This window comes from Olea europaea, chromosome 22 (genome assembly GCF_002742605.1).
Source record: "Olea europaea var. sylvestris chromosome 22, O_europaea_v1, whole genome shotgun sequence".
NCBI lineage: Eukaryota > Viridiplantae > Streptophyta > Magnoliopsida > Lamiales > Oleaceae > Olea > Olea europaea.
The window spans coordinates 8,920,005-8,935,471 of NC_036258.1; the positions used below are offsets into that span (position 1 = coordinate 8,920,005).

Sequence of the window (15,467 nt, forward strand, 5' to 3'; positions counted from 1 at the left end):
GAAGTAGAAAAATATAAAATTTGATCAACTTAGAAATAATTTTAAACCTTACAAAAGATGCGCCTAATCTCCACTGATCAAACTTCAAAGAAAGAGTAAAATTTTACGTCCTTGACAGAAAATGGACAGCATATAAAACAGAAATACTTTTCCTTTTCCATCCACTATTTCCTCCTGCCAATGGACACACCCCAAAGGCCAAACGGCGTGCAAATGAAAGATGGACAATGACATAACATAATTTCATAGGAGTAATCAAATCAAAGTTGTGTTCACTAACGGTCGACACACTGTCAGCTTTCCCAAAAAGAGAAGAAACACCCAAGCAAGTACCTACCCCCATATCACTTTTCTGTTTGATCATCTTGTTCTTCTTTAATGCTTTTTCCTTTTGTCACACTAGTTTCATGGAGGCCCTGAAGGTTTTTTCTCTCTACATTGCTCTTCTTCTTACTCTCTCTAACTCTGCTTCAGACGTTGCGTTGATTTTGCAAATGCTCAAGCCTTCACTAAAGGGGAATTCGGAGAATTTCCTGTTGTCTACGTGGAATGCATCTGTGCCACTTTGTCAGTGGAGAGGCCTCAAATGGGCCACCAACAATGGCACTAATTTTGTTTGTACTGACCTCTCTTCGCCACAATGGACCAGTCTTTTTCTATACAAAGACCCCTTTTTGCACCTTATTTCTATTCAACTCCCATCTGCAAATCTCAGAGGAATACTACCTAGAGAGATAGGGGAATTTTCAAATCTTGAAAGTCTTTATCTTGGTGTAAATACACTTTCTGGGACAATTCCTTTGGAGCTTGGGTATAGTTCTTCTTTATCAGATGTTGATTTAAGCCACAACTTGCTTTCTGGGTCTTTGCCAACGTCCATTTGGAACCTCTGCGGTCGCCTGGTTTCACTCCGGCTTCATGGTAATTCTTTATCTGGCTCTCTTCCTGATCCTGCATTACCAGATGCTATCTGCAAGGATTTTCATTTTATTGATTTGGGACAAAATACGTTTTCTGGGAATTTTCCAGAGTTCATTACTAGGTTTCATGGGCTTCAAGAGCTTGATCTTGGGAATAATATGTTTTCTGGTCCAATACCAGAGAGTATTACTGGGCTAAAATTGGAAAAACTGAATCTTTCACGCAATAATTTTAGTGGGGTGTTGCCAAAATTTGAAGAATCAAAGTTTGGGTTGGAGGTTTTTGAGGGGAATAGTCCTAGCCTTTGTGGGCAGCCCTTGAGATCTTGTGATGGAAGCTCGGTATTGAGTTCCGGTGCAATTGCTGGAATTGTCATTGGTTTGATGACTGGAGCGGTAGTTCTGGTCTCATTGTTGATTGGGTATTTTCAAGGGAAGAAACGGAAAAATGTGGACGAAGAGGAGGAATTCGAGGAAGGAGAGGATGACGAAGGTGGCGGTGTTGGTGGTGAAGGGAAGTTACTCTTGTTTCAGGGAGGCGAGCATTTGACATTGGAGGATGTCTTGAATGCAACGGGGCAAGTTATGGAGAAAACGAGTTATGGGACTGCATACAAGCCAAATTTAGCCGATGGAGGAACCATTGCTTTAAGGTTGTTGACAGAAGGTAGTTGTAAAGATAGAAGTTTGTGTTTGCCTGCGATTAAGCAACTGGGACGAATTCGGAATGAGAATTTGATTCCTTTGAGAGCTTTCTATCAGGGGAGAAGAGGGGAAAAGCTTCTCATTTATGACTATCTACCTAACAAAACTCTCTATGATCTTTTACATGGTAAGTTGATAATTTTGCTTTTTTCTAGTGTAAAAATTGTGCAAATTAGTATTATGTATACACGTAGTGTAAGGCAAAGGTCACACAATATTAAACCGAGAAATTAGAAATTGAAATCGACCAAAAGTAAACTGTGCAGAAAATTAAAGAATCAACACAAGATTTCTTTCGGCCTAAACCTCGGAGGTTCGGCGACCACATCTAACGCCTACATTCCCCGTTGAGCATCCAACAAGTTGGATTACGCTCGGTTGCACTATAATAGCCAAAAATGGCAACGAAGGGTTACAAGAGTTCAACAAATACACTGAGATGAAGTAAAGATACTTATCTTTCAAGATCGACTCAAAACCTTCGAAGAATCACGAAAAAACTTTACTGCATCCCTCTCAAAACATCACAACAGAAGAGGACACAAACCATTACAGATAATCACTCAGAATATCTAAATGAAATCACTAAGACTTTCATATTTAAGGCCTCAAATCAGAGATTTGAGCCACAGAATTGAGCAAAACAAGCCCTAACCAGACGAGGGGTTTTTTCTCTCTCTCTCAAAAAATCAAGAGTTAAACGCATAATGGAGTAATCAAAGCGCCAAGTGAAAGGGCACGTTATAATGGAAGGTTCCAGACTCAATCCAACAGCCATGGTTTAGCCACGTGTCGTCATCCAGTTGAAAGTGCCAATTTAATAGAATTGCATTTCCACAAAACACGACTTCACAGTATAATAAAATTCTGGAAGCAAAATACCATGGTTCGAATCTCACATTCTCCACCTTGCTACCAGAATTTTGGAACTATAGTGCAGCCAGGAGCAAATCCTTAACTCATCATCATTTGCTCTATTTACTTGTACAAAAATTACAAAGTATCAACAGATAAAAGTTTCAAACAGTTTAAGAATTTGTTTAATGGAATTACTTTTATACCCATATCTGATGGATTAAAATGAGTAGAAACTTTATCAATCTTAATTTCACCTTTTGAGACTATATCTCTTATAAAATGATACTTAACATCAATATGTTTTGATCTGTCATGAAACATGAGATTTTTGCTTAGGTGAATGGCACTCTGATTATCAGAAAATAGTACAGTGAGATTATCATTAAAACCCATTTTTGTCAATAAACCATTTAACCAAATCCCCTCCTTAACAGCATCAGTTGCTGCTATATATTATGCCTCAGTAGAGGATAGAGCTACAATTTTCTGAAGTTGAGACTTTCAACTAATGGCAGTACCACATAATGTATAAAAATAGGATGAGGTTGACTTTCTATTATCTTTATTTCCAGCAAAGTCAGAGTCAGTATAGCCTTTCAAACATATCCCATTTTTATCTGATGTAAACACTAAACCTAAGTTTGATGATCCCTTTAGATACCTCAATAACCATTTCAAAGCATGCCAATGTTCTTCACCAAGATTACTCATGAATCTACTTAGAATGCTAATACTATATGTAAGATCAGGTCTGGTGCATATCATCAAGTACATTACAGAACCAATTACATTAGCATACGGAATTTTTGACATTCTGGCATATTCATCTTCAAATTTAGGACAAAATTCAGAAGATAATATAAAATGACTAGCAAGGGGCAGTGTTACAGGCTTACAATCATGCATGTTGAATTTTTTCAAGATTTTAGACACATGGTCATATTGATTTAAAAATAGCATATTTTTATCATTGTTTCTCCAAATCTGCATGCCCAATATTCTTTTAGTAGCACCAAGGTCTTTCATATCAAACTCAGAACTTAACTTTGATTTAATATCATCAATTTTTGATTTATCGGAACTAGCCAACAACATATCATCCACATATAGGATCAGATATAATGAGTTTTCAACTCCACTACCTTTGCAGTACAAGCAAGTATCATATTGGCTTCTTTTAAATCCAAGTTTCAAGACAAAAGTGTCAAATCTTTTGTACCACTGCCTAGCTGCCTGCTTTAAGCCATACAAGGATTTCTTTAACAAACAAACAGTGTTTTCAGGATCACCTTACTCAAAACCAATTGGTTGTTTCATGTATATTATTTCATCTAATTCTCCATATAGGAAAGCAGTTTTAACATCTAGTTGATCAAGTTCTTATTTAAATTGTGTAACAAGTGCAAGTAAACATCTGATAGTAACATACTTAGCAACAGGAGAAAAAATTTCAGTATAGTCCACACCTTCTTTTTATGTGAAACCCTTTGCTACAAGTCTAACTTTATATCTTATGTTTTTATCATCACCTTCTCCAGATTTTATTTTATAAATCCACTTGCAATCAATTAATTTTTGTCCTTTGGGCTTATCAACTAGAATCCATGTCTTATTTTTAAGGAGTGAAGACATTTCATCTTCCATGGCCATTTTCCAATTTTTTCTTTCGTTACATTCCATGGCTTCTTCAAAAGTGTTTAGTTCATTTTCAATGAGGTCTTGGTAGGTAAATAAGGATACAAAGGTGTCACTATCAAACCTAGTGGAGGGTCTGATTTGCCTTCTCTCCCTATCTCTTGTGAGTTGATACTCATCAAGGGGAAGAGTTACAGAATCAGCCTCTTCAACATGTTCAGTTTCATCTTCAGTTTCAGGTAAAATAACATGTTCTTCATTTTCATTTTCTTTTGCAGTAGTTACAGAAATATTCTGGTTACTGCAGGAAGGTTCCACCTCAATTTGAACATCTTTTTCAGTCAAGTTATTTTCTTTTCCTTCAAGACATGGCATCAAGGATTCATTGAAGACTACATCCTTTCTAATTATTACTCTATAACCTTTTTCAGATTTAACTCATAATCTGTATCCTTTAACATATTCATCATAACCCAAGAAGACACACTTTAATGATCTTGGTTCTAATTTACCAACATTTTGATGAGCATAGGCAGCACAATCAAATATTTTCAGATAAGAGTAATTTACAGGACTATTTGACCACACATTTTCGGGAATAGCAAAGTTTAGTGCACTAGTAGGACTTCTATTAATCAGATAACCTGTAGTTTTAACTGCTTCACCCCAAAACATTTTAGGCAGTCCAGAACTTAATAGCATGCATCTAACTTTATTTAACACAGTTCTATTCATTCTTTTAGCCATTCCATTTTGTTGTGGTGTGTGTGGAACAGTTTTGTGTCTCATGATGCCATATTCCTTACAAAGATTATCAAATTCAGAATTGCAAAATTTCAAGCCATTATCAGTTCTTAAATATTTTATTTTAAGATCAATCTGGTTTTCAACTTGAATTTTTCAGTCCTTAAAAGAAAAAAATGTCTCATCTTTAAACTTTAGTAGATGAATCCAGATTTTTCTTGAGAAATCATCAACTATTAGTAAAAAATATTTAAAACCAGTTAAAGTCGAGACAAAAGCAGGACCCCACAAATCAGCATGCAAATACTCAAGTTTTTGTTTAGACTTATGAATTCCACTTTGAAAAGGAAGTTTGGCTTGCCTTCCCAAAATACAGTGTTCACAGGAGTCAAAATTACCAAGATTATGTTTTCCAAAAACACCTTTTGAATGCAAAATTTTTGAATCCTTTTTACCAATATGACCAAGCCTTTCATGCCATAGTTTTGCCAAAGTAAAGTTTTTAGATACAATAGAAGCAGTTAAACCAAGCAAAGGTTTTGCATTCAGACAATAAAGGCCATGTCTCTTAGGGGCTGAAGTGACCAAGTCATTTCCCCTAAGAATTTTTATATGTCCTTGACCCATAATTATGTTAAACTCCTTGTCATCTAACATTCCTAAGGACACTAAGTTTCTTTTCAAATCTGGGAAATGTCTTGTGTTTTCTAGAAACAAAACATTACCATTTTCTAGTAATAATTTGACAGTCTCAATTCCACTAACTTTACATGCAAAGTTGTTTTCCTTTATAACCTGTCCCCTTTTGGTTCAGTCTAAATTTATAAAACAGTTTTTGTTGGAGCACATATGAAAAGAACATCCTGAGTCAAGTATCCATTCATTACTTAGGCATTTTTCAGCACTTGCTAACATAAAACCATTTTCTGTTTTAGTTTTATCATAGGCCAGTGCATTAATTCCATCAATGCCCTTTTCTTTTGAATCATTTTTCTTTTTAAAACAATCTTTTGCAAAATGGCCAAACTTACCACAATAATAATATTTTTTACCTTTTGCATTATTTTTTGTCTTACTTTTGTCAACCCATCTTCTATTAGTTTTTGAAAACTTAAAATTTTGTGTAGGTTTTTCAAAAGATTTTCCTTTAATTAAGAAACTAGTTCCAATATGACTGTTACTTGACTCAGCCTTAATTTCTAAAGCTTTATTCCTTAAAGCATTGGTTATATCATCAACAGTGAGTTCTTTCCTACCATATTCAAGGGCAACTTTAATGTCCTTATACTTGTCACTTATGGAGTTTAACATAACTACAGCCAAATGATTTTTTGAAAGTTTTTCATCACAATTGGCCAAGTCTTGGGTAAGTTTTGTGAACCTACTAAGGTTCTCTTTTATGTCAACTGCAGGATCCATTTTAAAGGAGAAAAATTGTTTTAGAAGAAAACATTTGTTTGGAGTGGTTTTGGTCTCATACTTAGCCTTAAGTTTGGCCCAAAGATCAAAGGCAGTAGTAGTTTCACCTACCTCTCTGATCACATTATCAGACAAATACAGAAATATGGTATTCCAAGCAATTTCCTCAAGTTCAGATTTCTTATTAGGTGCTAAACCCTCAGGCCATGAATCATCTAATACCTTAGCACATTTCATTTGCATCAAAATGGCTTTCATTTTCTGGCTCCACATATCAAAATCAATTTTACCATCAAATTGACTCACTTCAAATTTTGCAGTAGCCATAATGCATGCAAGTTATTACAAACAGGATTTTAGCAAAAAATCAGAACAGTTGTAAACAGAAACCCTAAATTGCCAACTTTGAAATCACAATAAATCACAAAATAATACAGGATTTCAGCAATCAAAAAATATCAACAGAGAGAGCAAGCTTAATCAATCAACAGAAAACCAATTAATAAGATCAGATTATAAGATTTCACAGATCTCTCCAGCTAGATTCTCCCAAGTTACACACCCGTACTTGATTTATCTCAATTGCACTATAATAGCCAAAAATGGCAACGAAGGGTTACAAGAGTTCAACAAATACACTGAGATGAAATAAAGATACTTATCTCTCAAGATCGACTCAAAACCTTCGAAGAATCACGAAGAAACTTCACTGCATCCCTCTCAAAACATCACAACAGAAGAGGACACAAACCATTACAGATAATTACTCAGAATATCTAAATGAAATCACTAAGACTTTCACATTTAAGACCTCAAATCGGAGATTTGAGCTACAAAATCGAGCAGAACAAACCCTAACCAAACGAGAGGTTTTTTTCTCTCTCTCTCAAAAAACCAAGAGTTAAACGCATAATTGAGTAATCAAAGTGTCAAGTGAAACAGCACGTTATAATGGAAGGTTCCAGACTCAATCCAATAGCCATGGTTCAGCCACGTGTCGCCATCCAGTTAAAAGTGCCAATTTAATAGAGTTGCATTTCCACAAAACACGACTTCACAGTATAATAAAATTCTGGAAGCAAAATACCATGGTTCGAATCTCACACGTAGATTATAGAAGCTTAGCTCTTGTGAAATTTTATTTATTTTGCAATGGACACTGATTCCTATCATAATTAGGATTATCGATGAATTGGAAGTCCCAACATACTCTTAGTACTAAGTTTTTTGAGGAATCCTAGTATGTGCAGTTCAGCTTCCTCAAAACTTGTTCCATCAAAAGAATATGTGTTTCCTTAGGGAGTGTACACAATTTTCCTTGGCAGAGGACACACCAAAATATGAATTCTTGTGCAAGTATAATCATGTGTAGCCTTCATAAATTTTGACCTTATATTGCAAGCCAGCTGCAGAACCCATACACAGACAATCTATTTGCCACTATGTTTTCTCCTCACGTGGGAATTGACGATTCAATAGGTTTTAGGCATTGAGAAACATACTGCTTCCATTTATTCAAATAATATAAGTTTTTTTTATGTCCTCCATCATACACATTAGTGTTGATAATGCTTAGGCATGGCAGATCAGGTTTCACTTACTTAGATAGCATGTGGTGTAAAATGGATAATTGGACTTACAAATGGGTATAAATTGCATTTATTGATTCTAGAAGGCAAGCTTTCAAAACAATTATTACTTGCTTTGTGTTCTTGACGTGTTAGAATACAAGCTTAATTGTTTATTCTTATATTTGCTTCTTGAATGCAGAATCCAGAGTCGGGAAACCAGTGCTGAATTGGGCTAGGCGACACAAGATTGCTTTGGGAATAGCCAAAGGACTAGCTCATCTTCATGGTCTTGAGACACCAATAACTCATGGGAATGTTAGATAAAAAAATGTTCTAGTAGACGATTTCTTTGTGGCCAGGCTCAACGAGTTTGGACTTGACAAGATAATGATTCCATCTGTAGCTGATGAAATAGTTGCACAAGCTAAAACCCATGGATACAAGGCTCCGGAACTTCAGAAGATGAAAAAATGCAATTCCCAAACAGATGTTTATGCGTACGGAATACTTCTACTCGAGATTCTACTAGGAAAAAGGCCAGGTAAGAATGGAGTAAATGGAGAGTTTGTTGATTTTCCTTCACTAGTGAAAGTGACAGTTCTGGAGGAAACAACAATGGAAGTGTTCGACATGGAGCTGTTGAAGGCAACGAAGAATCCTATGGAAGAAGGGCTTGTTCAAGCGTTAAAACTTGCAATGGGATGTTGTGCTCCGGTGGCTTCTGTTCGGCCTACAATGGACGAGGTTACAAGGCAGTTGGAAGAGAATCGGCCAAGGAATAGGTCTGCTGTTGGGTTCGAACCCTGGACCTTTGGTCATATTGCTTCCACAGTTTTTTTTTAAAAGCAAAAACGTGTTTCAATAAGTTTGACACTTCTTCCCTTTTTTAAATAACAACATTATACTGGATCATGACACGTGTGATGATGGTGGCCGTTGGATCAGGCTTCTGGATGCTTCTGATATTATTTACTCTGATTGGACTCATTTCTTCAGCTGAATCGTCACTTTTTTCTTCAAGGGTTTCTCTCTGCCGTTTTTTGAGTTTATACGCTCCTTCTTGAAAACTCTTCTAGTTTTCTCCTCTGTGATATGATTCCTTGAGAGATAATAGTGAGGAAATACAGTAATCTCACTGTAATACTACTGATTGTATGAATGCTTAACTTTTCTGAGTGATTAGTATCAAGAATCTGAGTGATTCTTGAGTTCGGTAGTGGTTTGTAATAGATCTGAGTGAGCTGAGTGATTCCTGTGAGAAGAATAGTCCAATCACCTTCGTGTAGAAATATAAGTCTCTGTGACTATCTTGTGATCTGTATTTCTGTATTTTGACTTCCATATTTTGAGCTTTTAGTGCAACCGAGCTAGATCCGTTTTATAATGGATGCTCAACAGGGGATTAGGCTTTAAGCTGAACCTCTGGGGTTTCGGCCGAAAAATCCTTGTGTTTTCACTTTACTTTCTGCATTTAAATTTCTGTTTTGAATGGTTGTGTAAATTTTGGTTTAATCGTGAATGACTTCTTTGATTAACATCTGCTTTATACAGCCCCGCTGAAACTCGAAGTGGAAGTGGCACTCCTTTCTGAGTCATTCTTTTTTATTCAACTGTAAATTACACTACAATTCATTGCTAGATCTAATGAAAGACGCATGCAAGTAGATGATAATTTGTTCCTATGCTTTCTTAGCATTTTTTCCCCTGTTTTCGAGGAAGGTTGTATTCTGTAATTTATAGATAATGCCCCAAAAATTTGCTCTGCATCGAATGTGCGGAAAATTATTATAATTTCCTCATTCACACTAAACATAATTTGTCTGCGTTATGACTTTAGATTTTAATAACTAAGGTAACAAAGATGTGTTCAAAGGGAGCTTGTTTTCAACAATCTCACCTGAAGACCAATTGGGGTCAGTGAAGGCTTGCTAAACTTTTTATGGTAACACAAAGCATGGACATAAGAGCAGCAATATTACTCCACAACAATGTCTAAAAATTTGAATTTAAACTCATATAGTGGAATGATCAACTACATGTTCGCGTCTAATATATGGAAAAGTCTCGCCTGAGAGGATCTTTGCCTAGAAATGCCTCTAGTCCCAATCTTGAGAGGACAAGAAGCTGAAGACATTCACCTTGGATCCACTTCACATAACATGATGCATTTCTAAAGACTAAAGCACAAGAAAAAGAGAAGATATTAGGGGAATTCCAAGATTATGATGCAATTTCTCTTATGGGGACATGATCCACAAAGGCAAATTTCTCAATAAATTAAAAATCATTGCTATCAATGAGTATATGGTGAAGTGTGCAATGTACCTCCGGAGGATTGTCAGGCCAACTGCATTACCAGTGGGTGGTTTTGTCGTACAGTTTAAACCCATCATTATCCTAGACTTGCGTGATAATCGAATTCGATTACTATGATCATAATTTATCAGATAAAATTTAAATCTGGTTTATGAAATATTTGAAATGGAGGATTAAGGGCAGTAGTGCAAATATTATTTTTTTAAACTATATTTTTGACTTAGGCTGAAATTTTAATTATTATAAATCAAATTCTAAAAATTCATAGAAAATTTCGAAACTTCCAAAAAAATTCTGGGACGTTACTCTTTTATTCAACTTGCACGTGGAGATTGGATTTCACCACATAATAGATTAACCTTTGGGGATGGAACTTCACTCTTCTATAATTTGTTATCACGTCCTTTTTCTCATTATAGTGAAACCTATCGCGGCAAGTGAAAGTTGCTCTTGAACAAGTATGAACCACTCTGTAACTAAGAAAAATTACTAGGAATGATCAATTCAAAATCTAAATTCTAACGACAACAATAACGAATTCTTTATTGATGAAAAGACAAATATTAAATGCAAACCTAAAAAGAAACGAGAAAACATATGGCTTAGGAACAAAAAAGGTTCTGCCATTGTTAAGTGCAATGGAAATCTAACAAAAAATCCTTGTTTGTCTATAAATGAAGAGACAAATCAAGATTCTTCTGATCATTTGCTCTCTCCTCAGCACCCCTAATACTTTGATTAATAGTCTGTTTTGATAATTCTTCACTAAATCCATTGCATCTTACACTCCTTTGCCAATTCTTGAAGCTCTGATCATCTGATTCACTTTGATACACATTATTCAAATAGTTACTGCGATTTATTACGTCATTTTGGATTCGCGAGGCAGCCCCAGATGATCCAAACTGTTCGTTCTGGAATTGGCAAAGAGTGGCACCATGAGCAGTAATATAGGCAGAAGGGCTCAAAATTCCAATGGGATAGTTTGGAGAAAATAGTAATGGTGGTGACACAGAGAGTGAAGGAAAATTGTATTCAGAAGCCCTTTTGTTCTTTCTCGCTGCATTTCTCTCTTTCTTGTGAGCATTTTGATGGCCTCCTAAAGCTTGTGAACTGTGGAATTTTCTTGAGCAGTATAAGCAAGGAAATGATTTTGTTTCATCTTCTGCATTTTTTGGTGAACCATGGATTATATTCTCACCCTCCATTCCTGCATCAGAAGAAAAATAATTGCATTGGAAAAACTTGTTATGAGAAGATGATTAGTAATACCATACATGTTTGGCTATGCTTAAAAGTAGCTTTTTGATCACGCGTCTCCACGAGCTTGTCAAAAAAAGAACCTAAAAATCAAAGAGTTGATATGTACAAATTCTTGAAAAGTAACTTTTTCTTATATTAGTTTTCACACAAACATACACAAACACAAATATATTTACCATGGCGTGGAAAAGATGAACAGACCTGTAGAAATGTTAGCAAGAAGGTACAAATAAGCTGGGTATGAAGTTGGGTTTTTGATCTGATAAAAATAGAGTTATGAAAAGGAGTTCAGAAACTGAGTTGGGAAATGTGAAAAGATGTTTGTGTGTTTGAATTTATAAGAAAAAAGTGCATGTGCATTGGCATTGGCATAAGAAGGGTGAGGACGTGTATGGGCTTGGGAACACGGGGGATAAGAGAAAGATAAGTGTGCAAGGATCCATCCTCCAATACAATACATTTCTGCATGCTGAGGCAGAGAGAGTGACTGGTGAAAAGAGAGAGAATGTCATGGATTGGGAAATGGAATCCCCACAACCCTACTCTCTTTCATATACATACACATACATGTACGTAGTTACATCTTTACCTCTCTGCTTCTGACTGTTGATCAGGTTTAAAGGAATCTTGGATTTTTCTTTTGCAGGCATTTCTTTAATTCTTAGTTCCAGTCCCTCGTACTTATCTTCATGGTGAGTTTTGCTTGAAACTGTTAATACTTTATGTCTAAGTGCAGCATACCAAACATGTCCGACTTGTATACTCCTATGATCCCAACCGGACTGAGTGTTCAAAAAGCCGAAAGTCCGATTCCACAGTTCAGTCCAGCATACCAAATGGACATGTCAAGAATATCTGTAGTCGTAAACTCCAACAGCCCATATCGAGGAATTGAGTGATTAAAAAGCCTAGAGTCCAGTCCCCACACGTTCAGACAGGTAATTGCATTTGTATTCCAGCTACGTTTATCTCTACTGCAAATAGCCTGCAACACCCCACCCCCCAAAGCTCTCTCAGATGTACAATAAATGGTTATGGGGACAGCCACTATTCGCCCCATATTCATCTGACTCTCCACCGCCAACTTCACTTATCTTTGTCATTTTTTCATCTATTCGTTGCATGCCCTGGGATATATACACAAATAAACACTGGCCCATTTTCCCAAAGCAAGACCAGCATTTTTTTTCCTTATATCAGGAGTATAGTTAAGCACTGCATTGTCAGTTCTCCATAAAACCAACCTGCCATTTTCTACATCCAATAACACAGGCATTAAAGAACCAAGTTATGAATTCAAATGGGAACCATTCAAGAAGAGTAGATCTTAAGAGAGTATCAATCTTAGCAAAAGCATTAAAACAGAACAGCAGATCGGTATTGAAAGCAGCTTCATATACATGGTAAAAAAAGCATGGTCCTGGCATGTCAACCCACAAGCTGGAATGGGCGATGCCAGGCCTCATGCTTTTCGACACCTGGCCAGCCCAGATGGCAGGGAAGTGCAGGCCAAACCAGGGCATCCTAGGCCAGTCTTAGTATGTCAAGAATGGCCTGAAAAACTGATGTAGGATGAATAAGAAAGAAAGAAGAAGGAACGGGGAGGAGAAACAGAGAGAAGGGAGAAGAGGAGAAGAAACCAGAGGAAGAGAGGGGAGGGAGAAAACGGCTGCAAGCCACCAAAAAATATTTCAATTCTAATTCATCATCAACTGTCTCAAATAAGAAACAAAACAAAAATAAATAGCAGAACACAAACCCTAAAGAGAAGGGTTTGGGCCAAACCCACTAAACAAACCCAATAACGAAAACATAAATAATAGTCCAAATAAAATATAACTAATAGTCCAAATAGAAAATAAATAATAAATGGATGTCCGCATCAACTCTCCCGGGGTGGGAGAAAAACTCGACCCCGTCGAGTGGATAAATCAAAATGTTGCAATGAATATGATGCTAAAGGTTCCAAGTCATGCCATGGGAGACGATCTTTCTGACGAACCAAATATCGAAATTTCACAAATGGTGACAATGCCAATTGCAAATTACCCGCAAAAACATGAACTGACCAAGATAACTTAGGCGAGTGAGAATTTTGCTGACACTTATAAAGCTCCAATAAATTTGGCTCACACTGCTGAAGTCTTTCTTTGGGAATCCATGTACCGTCAGAATCAAGTCGATCCATCCAACGAACAAGAAAGTACTGAATCTCTCTATTATTGGTCAACACAAGCTGTTCATCCAAAATAACATCAATTTTATTTTTGTGTGCTGTGATATGTGGGATTGAAGCAGACATAGCAAAAGAGTCAGTGTGGGAATTCTCATGTGGGAATAGAAACGGGTCATCAGAAGGGCTAAAATAGCCGTTGTAAGCATCGAAGTCCGTAACAAATAAAATAGGGTGGTGGTCATAATGTGATAAAAGGTCATTAACATAGGCATTTTGACCAACATGCTTTGAAATTTTAAAAAGACCAGCATTACACGCTTGTAATATAACATAATCCCCAATATTAAATTCAAAGTATTGTTTATGCCAAACAACTTGAGGTTTATAAAATGCTTTACTTGCTTCAAATTGTTTATTGATCTCAATATGTAAGCTATGAAAATGTGATACAACTACCTCAACTGACATAGACACACAAGCATGTGGGTGCACGAGAATAAGATCTAGAGGTTTCAAAGGTTCACAACCAAGAATAATTTCAAAGGGTTTTAGACCTAAAGACCAGTTTACTGGATCGTTATATGCAATTTGAACAATTGGAGGGATCAAGTCCCAATTCCTAATATTTTTCTGGACTAGAGACTGTAATAAATTGTCAGGATTTTGGTTAGCACTTTTGTTTTGACCATCAATTTGAGGTTGGTCAGTGGTGGATAATTTTGCCTTAGTGTTAACCACAGGTGACTGGATTTTTCAAGGGTGACTGGTGACATCATCAAGCTCTTTAACTTGGGTATGGGTATGACATATAACATGTGATCGAGAATTGTCGGACATAAGGGATATAGTATCCAAAGTCTCGAGAAGAGTCTGGATTCCACCTAAGGAAGTGTCCTCACTATTATCCAAGTCATCAAAATCTTCAAGTTTAGGTTCATAGACTAGATCTTCTAACGGCTCCTCTATTACATTCTTTCGTTCTTTCATGACTAGGGTTCGATTAGGACATTTAGAAGAAATGTGACCAAAGTCTTTACAGTTGACGCACAACAAGTGAGAAGAAGACCTTGGAGTTTCAGAAATTCTACCCTGATTTTTCAAAATTGGAAAACCATTAGAAGGGGGAGGTCCTATAAGGGACTTAACGGGAGGAGGTGGAGCCAATGAAGCCAAATGATGATTATAAAAAATATTACCCTTATTTTTCAAAATTGGAGGAATATCAGACGGGAGAGGTCCTAGAAGGGACTTAACGGGAGGAATTGGAGCCAATGACACCGAAGAATGATTGTCCATATGCTTTCTACATGGAAAAGAAGATCTTGGACTATCACAACCTTTACAATTATTTTTCCAAATAGGAGGAACATTAGACGGAGACGGTTTTATGATAGACTTATGATGAGACGACGCTAATGAGATGGGTGAGCGACGATGACCACGCTTTTCATATGGAGTACTAATAATCAACTCATAATCTCGAGCTAAAGAGTAAGCGTGATCAAGAGTAGTGACACCTCGAAGGAAAAGCTCGCGCTTAAGATTGAGGGGTTCATGTTTAAGGTACTAGAGCTAGAAGTGACAAGATGACCAATATGTAACTACATGCACTGTAATAGCAACTTATGACATGCAATAGAGAGATCAACGAACAAAAAGTGCGAGTAATGGAAAATGAAAATTTGAGCTAATTTTTTTTTTTTTTAAATTTAAATTTTGGGACTAAAATTATAAACAAGCTAGTACTGCTGGTATATGTAAAATAATAAAGCAATGGTCAAATACTAGTCAAAACCTAATCACGTAAAATAAGCAGGTTAAAGTGAGATTTAACGAGGTCAATGGATCCAATTACGTGAG

The 15,467-nt window shown here is 36.4% G+C and overlaps 1 protein-coding gene and 1 pseudogene across 1 annotated transcript; one reads left to right on the top strand and one right to left on the bottom strand.

Annotated features, from left to right (window-relative positions):
• The first annotated feature begins 315 nt into the window (after positions 1-315).
• Positions 316-9,598, top strand: LOC111371631 (annotated as a pseudogene).
• Positions 9,599-10,770: 1,172 nt separating this feature from the next.
• On the bottom strand, positions 10,771-11,437 carry LOC111371235 (zinc finger protein GIS2-like). Its single transcript, XM_022993124.1, has one exon. The coding sequence runs from the start codon at positions 11,374-11,376 to the stop codon at positions 10,837-10,839; it is 540 nt and encodes a 179-aa protein (XP_022848892.1). The 5' UTR covers positions 11,377-11,437; the 3' UTR covers positions 10,771-10,836.
• Positions 11,438-15,467: the final 4,030 nt, after the last annotated feature.

Coding starts and splice junctions, on each gene's coding strand:
- LOC111371235 (XM_022993124.1), bottom strand. CDS start 11,376: ATGGAGGGTGAGAATATAATCCATGGTTCACCAAAAAATGCAGAAGAT.